Source organism: Stomoxys calcitrans, chromosome 1, assembly GCF_963082655.1.
Source record: "Stomoxys calcitrans chromosome 1, idStoCalc2.1, whole genome shotgun sequence".
Lineage (NCBI taxonomy): Eukaryota > Metazoa > Arthropoda > Insecta > Diptera > Muscidae > Stomoxys > Stomoxys calcitrans.
The window spans coordinates 6,151,001-6,167,919 of NC_081552.1; the positions used below are offsets into that span (position 1 = coordinate 6,151,001).

The 16,919-nt window shown below is 37.0% G+C and overlaps 1 protein-coding gene across 1 annotated transcript in view; it reads right to left on the minus strand.

Moving 5' to 3' along the window:
- Positions 1–1,016: 1,016 nt before the first annotated feature.
- Positions 1,017–16,919, minus strand: part of LOC106090467 (uncharacterized) — a 40,298-nt gene continuing 24,395 nt past the window's right edge. The window contains exons 3-5 of the mRNA XM_059361016.1: positions 12,474–14,210; positions 2,840–2,960; positions 1,017–2,756 (exon numbers count right to left, since the gene is read on the minus strand). Of these exons, the coding sequence (XP_059216999.1) occupies positions 1,017–2,756; positions 2,840–2,960; positions 12,474–14,210 (3,598 nt within the window). The remainder of the gene's footprint in view (positions 2,757–2,839; positions 2,961–12,473; positions 14,211–16,919) is intronic.

Here is a 16,919-nt window from a genome sequence, read left to right on the forward strand (position 1 = left end):
TTAAAGCTTGCCAAAAGGTTCAGCCCCTCTAGCTTTTCGACGAAAAAGACTGGCCTCTCGAATTTCGCAGATGGAATTTTATTGGTTGAAGGTAGGTTGGGATCTCAATGGCCAAATCTTTCGGATTTGACTTGATCCTCTGAAGGACTTAATCGTTATTCGCTTGAGCCAAAGTTTTGTACAAAATTGAGTTCTGGTTTAAATTCTTACATCCTTGCCAAGAATGGTCCAAATCTGTATTATATCTAATATGGCTCCCATATAAACCAGCCATCCGAACTGATTTATTGACTAATTGGAGGTTACAAATCTTATCCAGTTTGGCTGGAATTTTCCCAACTTCCAATACATATCCAAGAATGTTTTGTCCGCCTACGACTTTAACGCGTGGGTTCGAATCATTGGGAGAACAACAGAAAAAAATTGCTTCAACGGTGGATTCCACCCTCTTAAGTCTGGCGACATTTGTGAGGTACTATGCCATGTAAAAACGTTTCCCCAAAGAGGTGTCACACTGCGGCGCGCCTATCGAACTCGTCTAGAAATAGGCAGCCCCTTATCATTGAGCTTAAACTTGAATCGGACAGCACTCATTGATATATGAGAAGTTTGTCCCTGTTCATTAATGGAATGTTCATGGTCATATGTGAAAATGACACAATTCTTAACCAATTTGACTGAATTGTTTGTTTTGAGTCTTTTTTCGATTCATCATATTCCAATCAAATCAGTTATGGGTGAAATTACCTTTTGACATCATGTTTATCATCGTTTGAATGTTAGCCGCCGCTAGCGAGAAGGCAGTTTTTGATAAAATTAATATCAAACAATTTAAAACATACTTTTAGGCTCCCTTATAGTTTCAACATAAGTAGTACAACAAATCGTTTATAAAAAATAAATAATTTATTAACATTAAGAGATTGCTGTAGACCTGTACAAAATTGTTTTTTTTTTTACTAAATATGTATTTTAAATAAATGCTCTATAAATCACCATTTTCTGAAGAAAATATTTTACAAATAAATTTTTCTACCATCTGGGCGGATATAATATTCCGTTTCTCCTCGAGAATTTGTTACATAGATGTTGTCGTTTCTAGGCTTTGGTGTTGTGGTGGTGGTTGTTGTATATCTATTGATGTAATGAGAGGAATGATAACGATCATTATTTGCGGGATAGGAGCTTGAAGGGTATTTGTTGGAGGCATAATTAGCGCTACTGCCATCATAGGGCCTTCTATTTCCATTATAAGTTTGGCTTTGGTATGTAATGCTGCTGGATGAACTGGTATAACGATTGGAATTTGTTTCATAGCTGTTGTAGGGTTTATAATTTCCATTGCCAGCTTGGAAATTATTGTTAGGATATATGGCATTATTGTATTCTTTATCTAGGTCATTATTATCGGGAGCTGGGGTAGGCAAAAAATAATTTACACTTCCTTTATTGGAACTGCTGTCACTACTATCGGTCTGTGGCCAAGGGGAAGTGTAGTGATTGTGATTAATCGCGGTATTTGATAAATAATTGTTTACGGAATTCGAGGAACTTATTTGGGTATTATAGACACTGGGACGATTGTGCTCATAATAGTTTTCAGGTCTTTCAGGTGGCTTATAACGATTATAATCCAATGGTCCTATCTCATTACTATTACTGTATTCCTGTTCTCTTAACTGTGGCCTCTGATGATTTGGCACCACAAATTTGTCCTCATTTTCCTCATAAGGTATTTGCTGTTGCTGATTGTAGGTGTAAGAAGCTGCATAATAGGGTCTATTTAGAATTTTCCCTTCACGTTCGGGAAATTTTATTTTCTTACTATCATGATTTGATTCAGCGACTTTAAGATCATGAATTTCTTTGCTATATTCCGATCTAAAAGGGAGTTTTTCCTCTTCGGGCTCATTGTAGAATTTTATTTTCTTTGAATCTTGTTCATTTTGGTCATAACTTTCCTGCTCATAATTTGTAAAGTGATGGCCATAGTTATATTTTTGAGTGTCATCATTTTCCTTCAAGTGTTTGGAGTCTCTTACATACTCTTGGGCTACATCAATGTATTGCCTTTCCGCTTCTGTGGAGGGAAACTTTAATTTTCTTCCTTTATTTAATTCATTGAATTCTTCAATCAAGGTTGTGATGTCATCCTTGGACTTCTCATTGTTTTCATGCACGTTTCCATCTTCGGGAAAGAATTTTAAATGATTTCTCTTGGGTGAGCTTGGATGCAACACTCTCGCTTCGGTGGATATGGTGCCGACAGTATCATCATCATTCTGGTAATCAGGTTCATAAACGAAATCTACGGTTTTTTGTGTATCCTCAGTATCTTCGTCATCATTGTAATCTTGTGCCTGTTGGCTAAAATTATAATGTTCATCATCTTCTTTGCTTTTGGACTCAAAACGTATTATCTTTTCCTTGGTGCTTCTTTTGAGTCTCCTTCTTTGATATTCCACGGTGGCTCCTTCACCCATATAGTCGGATAGCAGATTGGTAAAGAAGTTGCCTATGGTTTCGGTAATGTCCGAGGAAGCTGGCTGTGGTTGCGGCTTTGGTCTGGGTCGTGGAGTTGTGACCAGTTCTTGTGCAGTACCCGTGAGAGCAGACAAAATACTTAGGAAGGAACTGGCTCCTGACTGAAATGAATCTTGATTTACATTTTGTTGGGTCAACGATTGGTCGTCGGGTTCACTAAAAAATTTGAAAAAGCCTCCACGATGATTGTTGAGATAATTAATGATTTCAATCTGGGGGAAAAGTGTTGTAAGAAAGCAAACAAGAGGGTTGTGAACAAAAATTATTTGATTTAGTTTGATTAATTTTTGGATACCTCATTTTTAGGGCACTTTACATAGGTGCTGTGACAACTTCTTTCACCTCCACTAATACCCAATAAAGCGGCACGTCCATATATCAAAGCCGGTGAAGAGGCTGGGAAACCAGCCAGAAAACTAAAAATGGAATAATAATTAAAGTTTTTTTTATGAATTTGTTAAAATAAGCTATATAACCAAATTAAGTTAGGAAAAAAAATTTCAAAATTTTTTTCCAAAATCTCCTGCAAATATAAAATATTTTCAATATTTAAAATTTTAAATAATTCGTGCTCTAGTCCCAAATACCATTCATTTGAGCCCTATATTGCAATGGTCGGTATATATATATGTCAAATTTAGGGGTGTTTTGGGGGATGGTGTGGTTCCCAAAACACTTAACCCTGAAAAATATATCAGCATAGGGCTCTACTCTCAAATATCATTTATTATACCTCATATTGCCATTTTGCGCTCTACTTGAAATCGCGATACGAGCAACCAGTGAAATGCTTCTACAAAAAACAAAAAACACACACATTTGCTGAGTTTTAATATTTTTTTAAATATTTTTTCTATACTTTGTTCTTTGAATAGAAAGCATTAAACAATAATCTAAAGCCGAACAATATCCTGCAATGGAATCTCAAAATATAATTTGTACAACAGTTTTTATAGAAATTAAATTTTTTTAGAAATAAAATTTTGATCACATAAAATTTTCGATGGAAATAAAACTATTATTTAGTGTATATAAAATATTATAAAGGGTGATTTTTTTGAGGTTAGAATTTTCATGCATTAGTATTTGACAGATCACGTGGGATTTCGGACATGGTGTCAAAGAGAAAGATGCTCAGTATGCTTTGACATTTCATCATGAATAGACTTACTAACGAGCAACGCTTGCAAATCATTGAATTTTATTACCAAAATCAGTGTTCGTTTCGAAATGTGTTCATTCACCTCAGATGGTACATATTTACCCCGTGGTGAAAATAGGGTACTAAATTTTTTGATATCTGAAGGGGGGGGCGGACCCTCCCCCTTACCCTAATATTCAGAAACGCCAGATCTCCGAGATGGGTGGTGCGATTTAAGCGAAATTTTATGTGCTCTCATATAGTACCCTAAAAATAAAAATTCGGTATCCAAATTTCGGATGGGATACATAGGGGGGGTGCCCCACCCTAAAATCTACCAAACATATATTTACACCAATCACGACAATATGGGACTGAAATGAAAGGTATTTAGGATAAGAAAACGTATCTGATATCCAATTGTCGGACCAAGTGCTAGGGGGACCACACCAAGCCCCAAAACCCCCCTAAATCGGACATATTTACCATAACAATATGGGGCTCAAATGAAAGGTATTTGCGAGTAGAATACGAATCTAATATCCAAATGTGGGACCACGTTTCTGGGGGTCCACCCCTTCCCCAAACAGGACTTATTTACTGACCATGGTAATATGGGGCTTAAATAAAAGGTATTTGAGTGTAGAATTCGAATCTAATATCAAAATATGGGACCAAGTGTTTGGGGACCGTCTCTCCCCAAAAACATCACACCATAGCAATATGGGCCTCAAATGAAAGGTCTTTGGAAGTAAAGCACGAATCTGATATCAATATTCGGGAAAATTGTCTATGGGGCCACCCCACTCCCACAACACCACCCAACTAGGTAGTATTTGCTGACTATTGCAATATGAGGCTCAAATATGAGGGTTTTTAGAGTAGAACACGAATCCTATATATTTTTTCAAGGCCAACTCACTGAGTGGCCGCCAATTCCTCAAAACACCCCCCAATAGGACGTATTTGCTCACCAAAACAATTTGGGTCTTAAAGAGAGTGGAACTAAATATTCATTGTTTTTAGGGCCAATACCCCAAACCGGTCATATATGTTGACTTTTGCAATAAGGAGTTTAAATGAGATTAGATAAAAAATTTGATATCTAATTTTGAGGCAAATGGCAATATGGGGTTTAAATAAATGATATTTAAATATATGAGAATAGAGCACGTTGCCCAGGGCTTAGAATTTGGGGGACCACCCTACTCGCAATCGGGCATATTTACCGACCATGACAATGTGGAGCTTAAATGAAAGGTATTGGGGGGTCCAGCAAGAATTGACACCCACTATCGGACCAATTTTCTGGGGGTCTACCCCTTTCCCAAAATACCCCACAAACAGCAGTTTTTTACTAACCATCGCAATATGGGGCTCAAATAAAGGTATTTGGGAATAGAATACAAATTTGCTATTCAAATGTAGGACCATGTATTTAAGGCATCACCCCTTCTCCAAACATCCTCCAAAGGGTAAACATTTTTCGACCATGCCAATATGTGGCTCAAATAAAAGGTATTTGAGATTAGAAAACGAATTTGATAACCTATTTTGGGACCACGTATTTGGGCGACGCCTCTTCCTGTAAACTCGTCTTAAGCCAATGGCAATATGGGGTTTAAATTAATGGTATTTGAGAGAAGAGCACGATGTTGATATTTTTTCAGGGCCAAGTATCTGGGGGACCATCTCTCCCCCGAAAATACCACTAAATCAGACATCATGAGAATATCGGCCGAAATAAAGTATTTTAAGAATTGTATACACCTTACATCCAAACTAAAATTCGTCGAATAATATAGATCATATGGGATTCAGATAAAGGCACTTATATTGTTAAACTGTTTGTCAAGCGATATACTATTTTCGTAGCATGGTATTTCACTAAAAGATCTTTAATCCAAACGTAAATATCAATATGGGACTCAAATGAAAGGTATTCGAGACTAGACTACGAATATGACATAAAAAATGAGGTCAAAGTAATTGGGGGTCGCCCCACCCTCAAATGGGATCATAAATCGATGGTAACTAGATGAGTCTCAAATTAAATGTATTTAGTGCAGATTACGAATATGACATTAAACTTTATGTCCAAGAATCTATGTCGCCTCCAAAAGTTTATTTGACCTATTAAAACAATGGGGGATCAAGTGGTACATATTTTTAAGTGGAGTGCGTCATTCAAATTTGTGCACAAGTGTCAGATGGAGTGGGACGCCCCCTACCAAACGGCTGTATTCACCAATTATGACAGTATGGGGTTAAATGAAAAGTATTAGGTTGTGGGCTGCGAATATGACATCTTTATTCTGCTCATATATTTAGCGGACCACCTCACCTCAAAACAGTTGTTAAATTATAGTGACGTAGCAGGACACTGCCGCCATATCCCCAAAGTTATGACGTTCAGTGTGATAGGAGCAGTTGCAAACCTTAACGCCATGGTGGCCGCCATTTTTAGCTCATCGACAATGAACCTTCTTTTCCTAGACAAGTCCAATGTGCTGCTGGGCAACACTTTCATGTCCAAAAGTTTTACATGACTTAATTACTAAGAACTGTCGCCACCGCACCTAATATAAAGACCGGCAAATTAGTTCTTTACCACTGAGAATCGTTTAATATGGCAATTTAATTTGATTTAAACCAAAATACTAAATAATGACTATTCAACAGGTAGGCATATTGTCAGTTATAGACAACTAACACATGATGATCAATGTTATAGGCGCTAAGGCGCTCCAAGCGAGTAACAGCACAGACAAAGGAAATCTATAGATTCATAACAATATGTTCAAAAAAGCTCTAACAGATGGGATAAATGACAAATTCTCAGTCGTTTATATGTGATTGCGCAAGGATCCGCGGCGACATGGAACAAAGAACTTTTAAGTTATTTTATAATCATTTTGGTCTAAACCTTATCATTAAAGTCTAAACCTTTCCCTGATCGATGGCAGCACTAACATTTATATAAGCGCTATCTATTAGCTGTTTGCAATTGGATCAACTGAATGCAGAGAGAGGGCAGAGTGGTAAAAATTAATCTTGCAGCATTTATCTTTGTTATGGCAACCTACTGGTCCGTAAAATGAAGAAAACTAAAGTATAGGAATTTCGTTGCGGTTGTTTGCTGTATTATTTTTAAATTTCCCACCCTAAGACGGGCCTTAACAATAAGTGTTTCGGGTAGTTTAAATGGCTGTCTTCGCCATAGATAAAAATCTATTTACTAGAATGCGAATATCCAAGCTTGTGGTTAACTGTTAGAGGGGAAGGCTCAACGAACATACACAGAATAAGAGCTATTGGAGAATAAGATCCGTTAGAAAGGTGACATTTTTCTACGTTTTGAAAGCGAAAGCACAATGGAGCGGGTTTGATTGAAAATTTAGCTCAAAGATAAGAAGCCTCCTTTTCATAGTCGAGCCAAGTGGTGTGCCGATAACAACACATTTTTTTCGTTTTGTCACTCGATTCGTTCGCCAAATCATTGAAAACAACAAATTTTATAAAGGGAAAATAGCTGTTTTCAATGACTTGGTGAACGAATCGAGTGTGACAACAAGTACAAGCGTGAAAAGTTCGACCAGGCCGAATCATTATTATTCTCTACCATGGATCTCATTTGCCATTTTTTGCCCGATATCTCTTTATACGGCAGGATAATGGATAAAATTTGCCAAGATATTGGAGCTATTTCAGGTTATCAACCGATTCGGACCATGCTTGGTTTGGCTGTTAGAGACCGTAATAGAAGTCATTGTGCAAAATGTCAGCCAAAATTGGATAAGAATTGAGCCCTATAGTGGCTCGAGAATTAAAATCGGGATATCATTTCATATGGGAGCTACATCAGGTTATGGACCGTTTCAGACCATATGCACATATGTGAAAGGTCATAGGAGAAGTCGTTAAAATAATGTTTAGCCAACGATTATACAACGATCTACATCAATATTAAGTATCTATGCAAAATGTCAAGCGGGTACCTGTACGCGTTCAACCGCTATCGTGATTTCAACAGACGAACGGACGGGCATGGTTAGATCGAATCAGAATGTCGAGAGGATCCAGAATATATATACTTTATGGGGTTGCAGATCAAAATTTCGAGGTGTTACAAACGGAATGACTAGACTAGTATACCCTTATCCTATGGTGGTGGGTATAAAAACAAATGTGTACAATTTTGTACTGAAGTCTTAAATGGATAATTGTTCACAATTGTCGCCACTACTATTGAAGGAATATCAAGTGCTGAAATTTAAAAATGATTGTGTTTGTTTGTTTGCTATATCGAAATATGTTCCAATTTGGACCTAACACTAATAAGCACAAGTCATTGTTTAATAATGTTTAACAAAATATTGATCTTTTTAGTAGCTATATCTAAAAATAAAACTATCTGAACCATATACGACACGGATGTCGAAAAGCCTATCATAAGTCACTGTGTCAAATTTCAGTGAAATCGGATTATAAATGCGCCTTTTATGGGACCAAGACTTTAAATTGACAGATCGGTCTATATGGTAGCTAAGTCCAAATCTGGACCGTTATGGGCCAAGTTGCAGAAAAATGTCGTAGAGCCTAAAACAACTCACTGACCCAAATTTCGGCGAAATCGGATTATAAATGCGCCTTTTATGGCCCCAAACCCTTAAATCGAGAGATCGATTAAACTCAATATCTCTATTTTTAAAGACTGTGGCGTGATTTCAACAGACAGACGGACGGACATGGCTACATCGTCTTAGATTTTTACGCCGATCAAGAATATATAGACTTTATAGGACCGGAAATGGATATTTCGATGTGTTGCAAACGGAATAACAAAATGATTATACCCCCATCCTTCGGTGGTGGGTATAAAAATTAGGTCCAAGTAATTGGGAGGCCGCCCCGACCTCAAAACCCCCTAAAATAGGCTTTTTGGACGAGCATGACATTATCACACTCAAATGGAAGGTATTCGAGAGTAGATTACGAATATGTTCAGAAAGGAGGGATAGGAATAAAAATTTGTTGATATTGGATGGGGACGGACCCTCTCCCGTTACCCCCAAAAAACACCACTTAAGATCAAAAGCGGACCGATGAGTATCACATTAATGGTACTGGATAGTAGAATACGAATATGGTATTAAGAATTGGGATCAAGTATCCAAGGGGTCGCCCAAACAGACATATTGAACGTACAAATCAACAGGGAACTCAAATAAAAGGTATTTGGGAATAGACTACGAATATCACATACACTAATCTTGACAATATGGGGTTAAATTACAGGTATATGGTTGTGGACTGCGAATCTGGTATTATTATTCTGCTCATATATCTAGCGGACCACCTCACCCACAAAACAGTCGATCAATCATAATGACCTAACAGGACACTGTGATTTAGTTAATGTGTGGTGACACAAATAAATGTAGGGCGCCGGACCCCCAAAATTATGACGATCAGCGTGATAAGAGGAGTTGCAAACCTTAACGTTAAGATTGCGACCATTTTATTGTAGCTCATCCGTAGACAAGACCAAACGACGTACTGCTGGGCAACACTTTTTTGTTCAAATGGTTTAATAGTAAGATCTATCGCCACTGTACCAAATATGTAGACAGGCAAATTAGTTCTTTACCACAGAAAATAGTTTAACATGGAAATTTGATTTGATTACAAAAATAGGCTAAATTATGACTATTTAACAGGTAGATAGACAACTACTTAAATTTAAAGGTCTCAAATTAAAGGTATTTGAGAGTAGAAAACGAATCTGAAATCCACTTGTGGGAATAGTATCAGATTTGCGCCGTTTAGAGGCTTAAGAAGTCAAGGTCCAAGATTGGTTCGTATGGCAGCTATATCAGAACATGGACCGATATGACCCATTTACAATCCCACCTGACCCACACTAATAGGAGGTATTTGTGCAAAATTTATCCCTTTATCCCTTCGAAAGTAGGTGTGCTTTGGACGGACGGACATGGCTAAATCGACTTAGAATGTCTACACGATCCTTAATATACATGTATATATATTTTGTTGGGTCTCAGATGAATACTTCGATGTGTTACAAACCGAATGACAAATTAGTTTACCCCCATCCTATGGTGGAGGGTATAAAAAGAAAAAAATTGTAAGTAGTTTAAGCCGTTTTCTGATATTTATGATATGGGTAAGCCGAAGATGCTTACACATGCGCAACGGTGACATTCGATAGGCCGACAAAAGTGGAAATTCGATTGAATTCACAAATAGACAAAATTATGACAATGTGGTGGGAATCAACAACGAGCATCACCAACAACAAATTCAGCGCCATCTATTGGGGGATATAAATTATTTGAACAGGAACCCGAACCGAACAACGAAATAGAGAAAGTTATTATTAAAACATGGCCGCAAAATATAAAGGTAACTTAGTGAACGTAAAGAATTGTAATTGAAAATAAAGTTATATTTCATATAGTGTAAAAGAAGGCGCAGCGAAGCGGGCAGGATTCAGCCAGTCTTCTATACACATATATAAAAATGAATTTGAGTTTGTTTGTATGTTTTTTTATTTGTTTGTTTGCGGGCTTGTAAATTTGTTTGTTCCGTATAGATATATAGAAACGGCTAAACCAATTTCTTTCACAGATTGTGGGGAGTGGTCCGAAAGGAGCAGTAGGCTATATAATTGTTTGATATCGCAAGGGGGGCGGACCCTCCCCCTACTCTAAAAGCTTTATCCATAAATGAAAATGGACCGATCGGGACAATATGTGACATAAATGAAAGGTATTCAGGAATAATATATGAATTCAAAAGCGACTGAAATGCACCGACCAAAAAGAAAAGTGGACCGATCGGAACAAAGTGGGACTTAAATAAAAGGAATTCGGCAGACAATAGACTGTATAATTTGTTGATATCTAAAGAGGCGGATCCTACCCATAACTCCCAAAAGTAACACCCAAAAAAAAAAAAAAAATTTGTCCGATCGGGGCAATATGGGTCTCAAATGAAAGGTATTCGGGAGTAGAAAACGAATTTGATATCAAAAGTTGGGTCCAGGTACCTTGGAGGCTGTCCCGGCCTTAAAACCCCTTCAAGTAGGCATTTTGGACGATCATTACAAAATGGGACTCAACTGAAAGCTATTCGGGAGTAGATTACGAAAATGGTCCCGAACCCTCCCCCGTTACCGCAAAAAAAAAAAACTCCAAAATCAAAGTTGACCGATCGGGACAATATGGGTATCAAATGAAAGGTATTGAAGAGTAGAATACGAATATGGTATTGAAAATTAGGTCCAAGTAACCCGGGGGCCACCACAACCACAAAATACTACATGGGGTTGTGGACTGTGAATCTGATATCTTTATTCTGGTCATAATCTAGGGGACCAAAATAAAAAAAGACAATTCTGGAGTGAGAATTGTCTTTTTTCATTTTGTCTATGAAAGGGTATACTTAAAGGTGTAGAAATAATAAAAAAATCACTATTTAAAAAGTACCTTTTTCACTATTTTTCAACTTTGATAGAAAATGCCTCTAACATAATTCAAAAAAGTTTGGCTACCCGTGGTTGCCCCAATTTTTTTAAAAGGCAAAAAATGTAAAAAGGCATTGTTCAAGAAGTGTCTGGAGGACATGTCCCACAGCCGAAAAATCCTTGGAATAATTCTACAACTTTCGTACAGATAAAAAAAAATCTACACGAAACTTGACATTGTGAGTGTGGAGATGATTTCCAATAAATGTTAAAAATTTTGAGACCCTAGTTGATCCACGGGGATGATATGGGGCGTGAATGTAGGTCACCTCTAGCATTTCAAATTTTGAAGTGCTGCCAAATAAGCATTTAAAGCCGATTGTTAGGATTCTTTTTGCAAAAGATAATGCTCTTCAAAACCTACAAAAAATATGCATAGGTGTCTAAATATCCATAACTTTTTATGAGATATTGGAGTAACAATTTTTTTTAAGATTTCATTGAAGGCACTACTTCTTTACCAATTGCAAATCTTATTATACCATTCGAAAGGTTACAAAATTCTTCGAATAATTAAAAAAAAATTGATAAGGATTGCCCTTTCTTATTAAAAGTTATACGCTTCACAACTTAAAATTTCCGAAAAAAAACTAAGTTAAGCCATACCTAAGCACCTAAAAGGCGTAGCACCCTTTTTAAGCATTCATTTAGGGTGAACGCTTAACTGCCCTTTGCCGTTTAAATCATTCAATTATCTTTTTCGGTTCAAAAGACACGATTCTTGAAACGAAAAAAACTCAAACGTTTTTGTTCCAAAGTATTACATGTTATAAATAAGAAGTGTCGCTACCAATAGTGTGGGGATGACCATCACAAAATTTATTCTAATGTCCTTGCCAGGCATCGAACTCAGTTTAGCGGTACAGGTGGTCATCAGCGCAAATTTGCTAACCAAATATATAGACTTGCAAATTAGTTCCTCAGACCAGAAAATCGATTAATATGGCAATTTGAATCGATTAAAAAAGACTAAATGATGAATATTTAATAGGTAGTCACAAAGACAACTACCACACGAAGATCAATGTTATAGGCGTTAAGCCACTCCAAGTGAGCAGCAATAACATTTACTTTAGCTCCCTCTACTGGTTGTTTCCGATTGGATCTGAATGGAAACACCAACACAAACAAAGAGAGGGCAGAATGGTCAAAGTTGATGACAACCTATCGGTCCTTCGAATAAAGAAAAATAAACTATCTCTTCTCTTCGTTTTCTTTGCCTGTTCTGTTTATACTCACTTGGTTATGGTGGGCGATGTTATAAAACTAGGCAGCTGACCGCGTTGTGTTTGACCAGCAATCATTTGGCATAAAACTTTTGGCACACATTGCAAATCGTCATTGCGTGCGATATTCTCCAATGCCCTAATGAGCTGTGAGTTGATGGGTCTTCGATTATATGAAGACGTAGACGACGATGAGGATGACTGTGGCGTGTTAGCACCAGCAAGTGCCCCTAACAAGCTACCTAATGGACTATTAGTGTTCGAAGATCCACCACCACCTAAAAGCAATGAAGTGAATTGTGGGGCGTATTGAACTAAAGTAGCCAGTCCACTAGGCTGCGGTGTTGTGGGCGATGGCGCGTACGGAGGTCTATAGGGACCATTGTACTGTGGCGGTGGTCTGGTATAGGGGTAATTGAAAGCTCCTTGTGTTTGGGGTGGGATTTCGCCAATTTGATAGTCATAGTAGTTATTGTAAGATGGTCTTGATGATGCTGGCGATTGAAAAGGAGGCGGGGAAGATTGTTGACCAAATGGTGGAAAGGATGTTTGCTGATATTGTTGTCGGAAAGGAGCACCAGGAGGTGGAGAGTTGCTGTCATACTGTTGCGAGGGATATTCTGGCGGCCGGTAATACTCTGTTTGCTGTTTGTTGGGTAAATAATTATCCAAATTGTTTGCATAATTAGGCAAGACATTTTGCGATGATTGCAAATATGGCTGTTCTCGAACAACGAATGAAGGCGGTCGAGGCTTATTATAGTCTTGACTTGGCGGAGGTCGTGGTGTTGCATAAGAGGGAGGTGGTCTAACTTGCGGTGCACTTGGTGTATCATAAAATACTGCTAGTTGGGGTGGTCTTGGTGTTGTATAGTAAATTTGAGACATTTGTGTTGCTCTTACTGGCGGAGGAGTGGGCCTTGGTGATGGCGCTGCACTTGGAACTGGGGTGGGCAGAAAATTCGAGGTATGCTGCTGATGATAACTTGGCGGCGGGTAATCATGCGAATCGTAGGATATTTTATTGGGTTTCTTACCCATTCCAACCTCCGATTTCTTTTCCACTACTGCATTGGGATGAGAACTGTACGATTCATCGTATACTTGACCAGGCCGTTTCTGATAGACATCCTTGCGAGAGGGCTCATATGCGTGATTGCCCACCAACATGCTTGAATGCACCAAATATTCCTGATTATGCTGTAGCGTGGTGGACACTGTGGGTTGAAATTGTTGTTGTTGTTGTTGTTGCTGCTGTTGATAGCCACCATAGCCATTGTAATTGTTATGGGTGTATGTTGCAGGCGAGGCTACATCCTTATGTTGACTGGTCGCCTTGGTTGGTGTATAATGATAATTCTCGTTTGTATATGGATCCTTGTAGATATAAATTGGCATTTCTGTTAGTTGTTGTGCAAAGTGTTGGTCTTGCTGCTGCTGTTGTTGCAGCAGTTGCTGTTGTGAAAGAAATCCTTGTTGATGTTGTTGCTCATTAGGAAATGAGAATTGCTGCTCGCCATTTGTAAATGATGTGGAATAGCGTCGATTATCGTTAAGGCTATCAGTTTTAGCAATGTAGCTGCTTGGACTAGAGGTTGCCGCCATATAGTCCTGCGAAATGGGTGTTGGTGGTATACTGGTCAGGTATTTGTCTTCCAGTAATGGCTTAAAACCATGCGACTGGGTAACATCGGCTAGTGTAAATTCTATTAAAGGTGATGGCTGGAAAATGGAATTTGTTGAAGAGGGACTGCAACGAAAATTAAATTGGTAAAAAGGTTTTAGTATTTCTTATAAATTAAAAATTAATAGTACTAACAAAATATTTAATGCTTCGTAATTGAATATGGAAATAGTTAAAGCCATAGTTGTAATATGCCTGTATGGAATGTATGGACAATGTCTATTCGTCAAACACTAGAAATAATCGTTGATACATATTTCGCCGGAATCTCCCAAAAAACAACATGGTGCCAGTAGAGGTTGTCAGTGATATTCATTCGTCGGAAGTTGCCGGGGAAATTGTGTCTGAGTTGAAAATACTCTGGACGATAAAAAGTTTCGACTCCTTAAAATCTCCAGACCCGGTTGATATCACCGCTTGAATTACAAGCTGTGCCCGACAGACTGGCTCCTTGCCTTAAAGAGTTATACTCTGATTGTATCAGCATGTCATATATACCTGTGGGATGAAGGGATGTAATAAAAGGTAATTATCATTCCACCACACGAAGGCAGAAGATTTTTGCCCTTTTACACAAAAATATAAAAATCGGTTTCAATCACTAAATTAATTGATCTAATTAATTTTTTAAATGAAACCGATTCAATGAAAATAGTGACTAAACATGAATCAACACTTTCATTTAATAAAATTACATATTAAATTAAGAAAGATATTGAAACATTTTGGAATTTTTAATAAATGTTTTAATTGATCCAATAAAAAAATTATTATATTTTTTTATATTTTCAACAAATTTTTTCAAAAAATGATTGATAGTTGCTAAATTTCCAGCAAATTTTTTAATTGGATCAATTAAAAAATTAACTGAAAAAATTGGAAATATGCAAATTTTACATTAGAATGTTTGCGAAAAGCGTGCTTATAGGGCACAACCTCGATTTCAATGTACATTTGTTGAACTCCAATAACACGAATTTTATTTTTATGTTTGGGTCCATGATCACTACTTAGACACAAAACATCCCGGGGGTCCGGAAAAATATTGTTTCCCAAATTATAAAAAGAAGTTGCAAGGCGGTTTTAGGTCTAACTACTGACAAACTAATAGTAATTAACATGTTTTTATTGCAGTAAATTTATGAATTAATTATATATTGGGGAAGCAATCCCAACAGAAAGATATTTATCTAAAATATTGTATAATTAGATCGATGCAGAAGAACCCGTTATGACATTTATATGTATGTTTTGATAACAAATAAGATTAGAAATTCGTCTAGAAATTTAATAAGGTAGTCGAAAGACTGTGTGTGGGAGTTTTATGTAATATATAGAAAATATTTATCTGATATATAAAAAATATGTATTGCCCAAACTTTTTCAATAACGGAGGTCATAAAGTGCTGATAGGGTAAAAAAAAAAATTTCGATTTAATTGAAAATAAATATTGGATGAACTTATTGGTTATTTGAAAAAGGTAACACTTTCAATCACGTCCGTGAATGATCGGATTCTATTAAAAATATGTTTGCATCAGTTAATATTTTAATGAAAAATTGCAAACATTTTAATCATAATCGTATTTAAAAAAGTTCAGTTGAAATTCACAAATTATTGATTCAATTAATTGCCTAAATTTCAATCACGATTGCAATTAAAAAAAATTCGGATTGAATAAAAAAATGATTCCTTATATTTTTTTCTGTGTAGTTTGTTATTCTCTATGTTGAAAACTCTAAAGAGGTTGATTGAAACAAATCTTAAGGCAAAGATCCGTGGTGATCGCCTAATTACGGCAGGCTTGGGATCTGTAAATCTAAAAAGAAGGGTCAGCAGAAGAACAACTGAAGGAGGTATACTGTTTCCCCTATTTTGGAATATATCCATTAACAATATATTATTGTCTCTGGAAGAAAAGGGTGTAAAAGCGATAGTGAAAGCCGATGACGTGAACGTTTGGAAATTTCTCAGCACTCTTAGAGATATAAACTGTGATTTTTTAGCAATTATCTGTTTGGAAACACTGGTTTAAACAGCACGTAGGGTCTAAAACTTAACCATGAATCGTCTTAAAAACGAATTACGCTTGCAAATTTTTTAATTTTACTGTCAAAATGCGTGATCTATTAAGAAAGTTCATCACGCGCTTTTTGTTTTTCAGCGACGAAGCTAATTCAATGGCTACGTAAATAAGCAGAATTGTCGAATTTGGAGTGAAGATCAGCCAGAAGCATTGCAAGAGCAACCAATGCATCCCGAAAAAGTCTTAGTTTGATGCGGTTTGTGATTCAAACATAAAATTATGTGGACTTACTATTGATTTAAATAAAGAATTCATACATTTTTCTGAATGGTCAAAGCGAAGATCCCTCTTGTATCAATGGAAGAGAAAGAGAATGTTATTGTACATTTACTAAAAGCGCAAAACACCCTGTGTTTTGTTAGACATGAAATTCAACTTCAAATCAATCATTTTGGAAAGGGCAAGAAATGAACTCTTGCACTATACCCCTTCAAGAGAGCGATTGGCAAAAGTTGGGGCTTAATACCTAAAATGCTATATTGTGTTGTAGTCTGCTGGACGGCGTTTCAAAAGTCCACATACTGTTTAATACTCAGCCGGATCCAAAGAATGGCTTTTTTATGCATCACAGCCGAGTTTAATGCTACACCTAATGCGTTAATGTTCATGTCGAATAGGGAACGCATACTTAATTTGCCAACAAAAATTGTAATAGGGCGCAACCAGTTTCTGGTTCCGGTTTGGACCA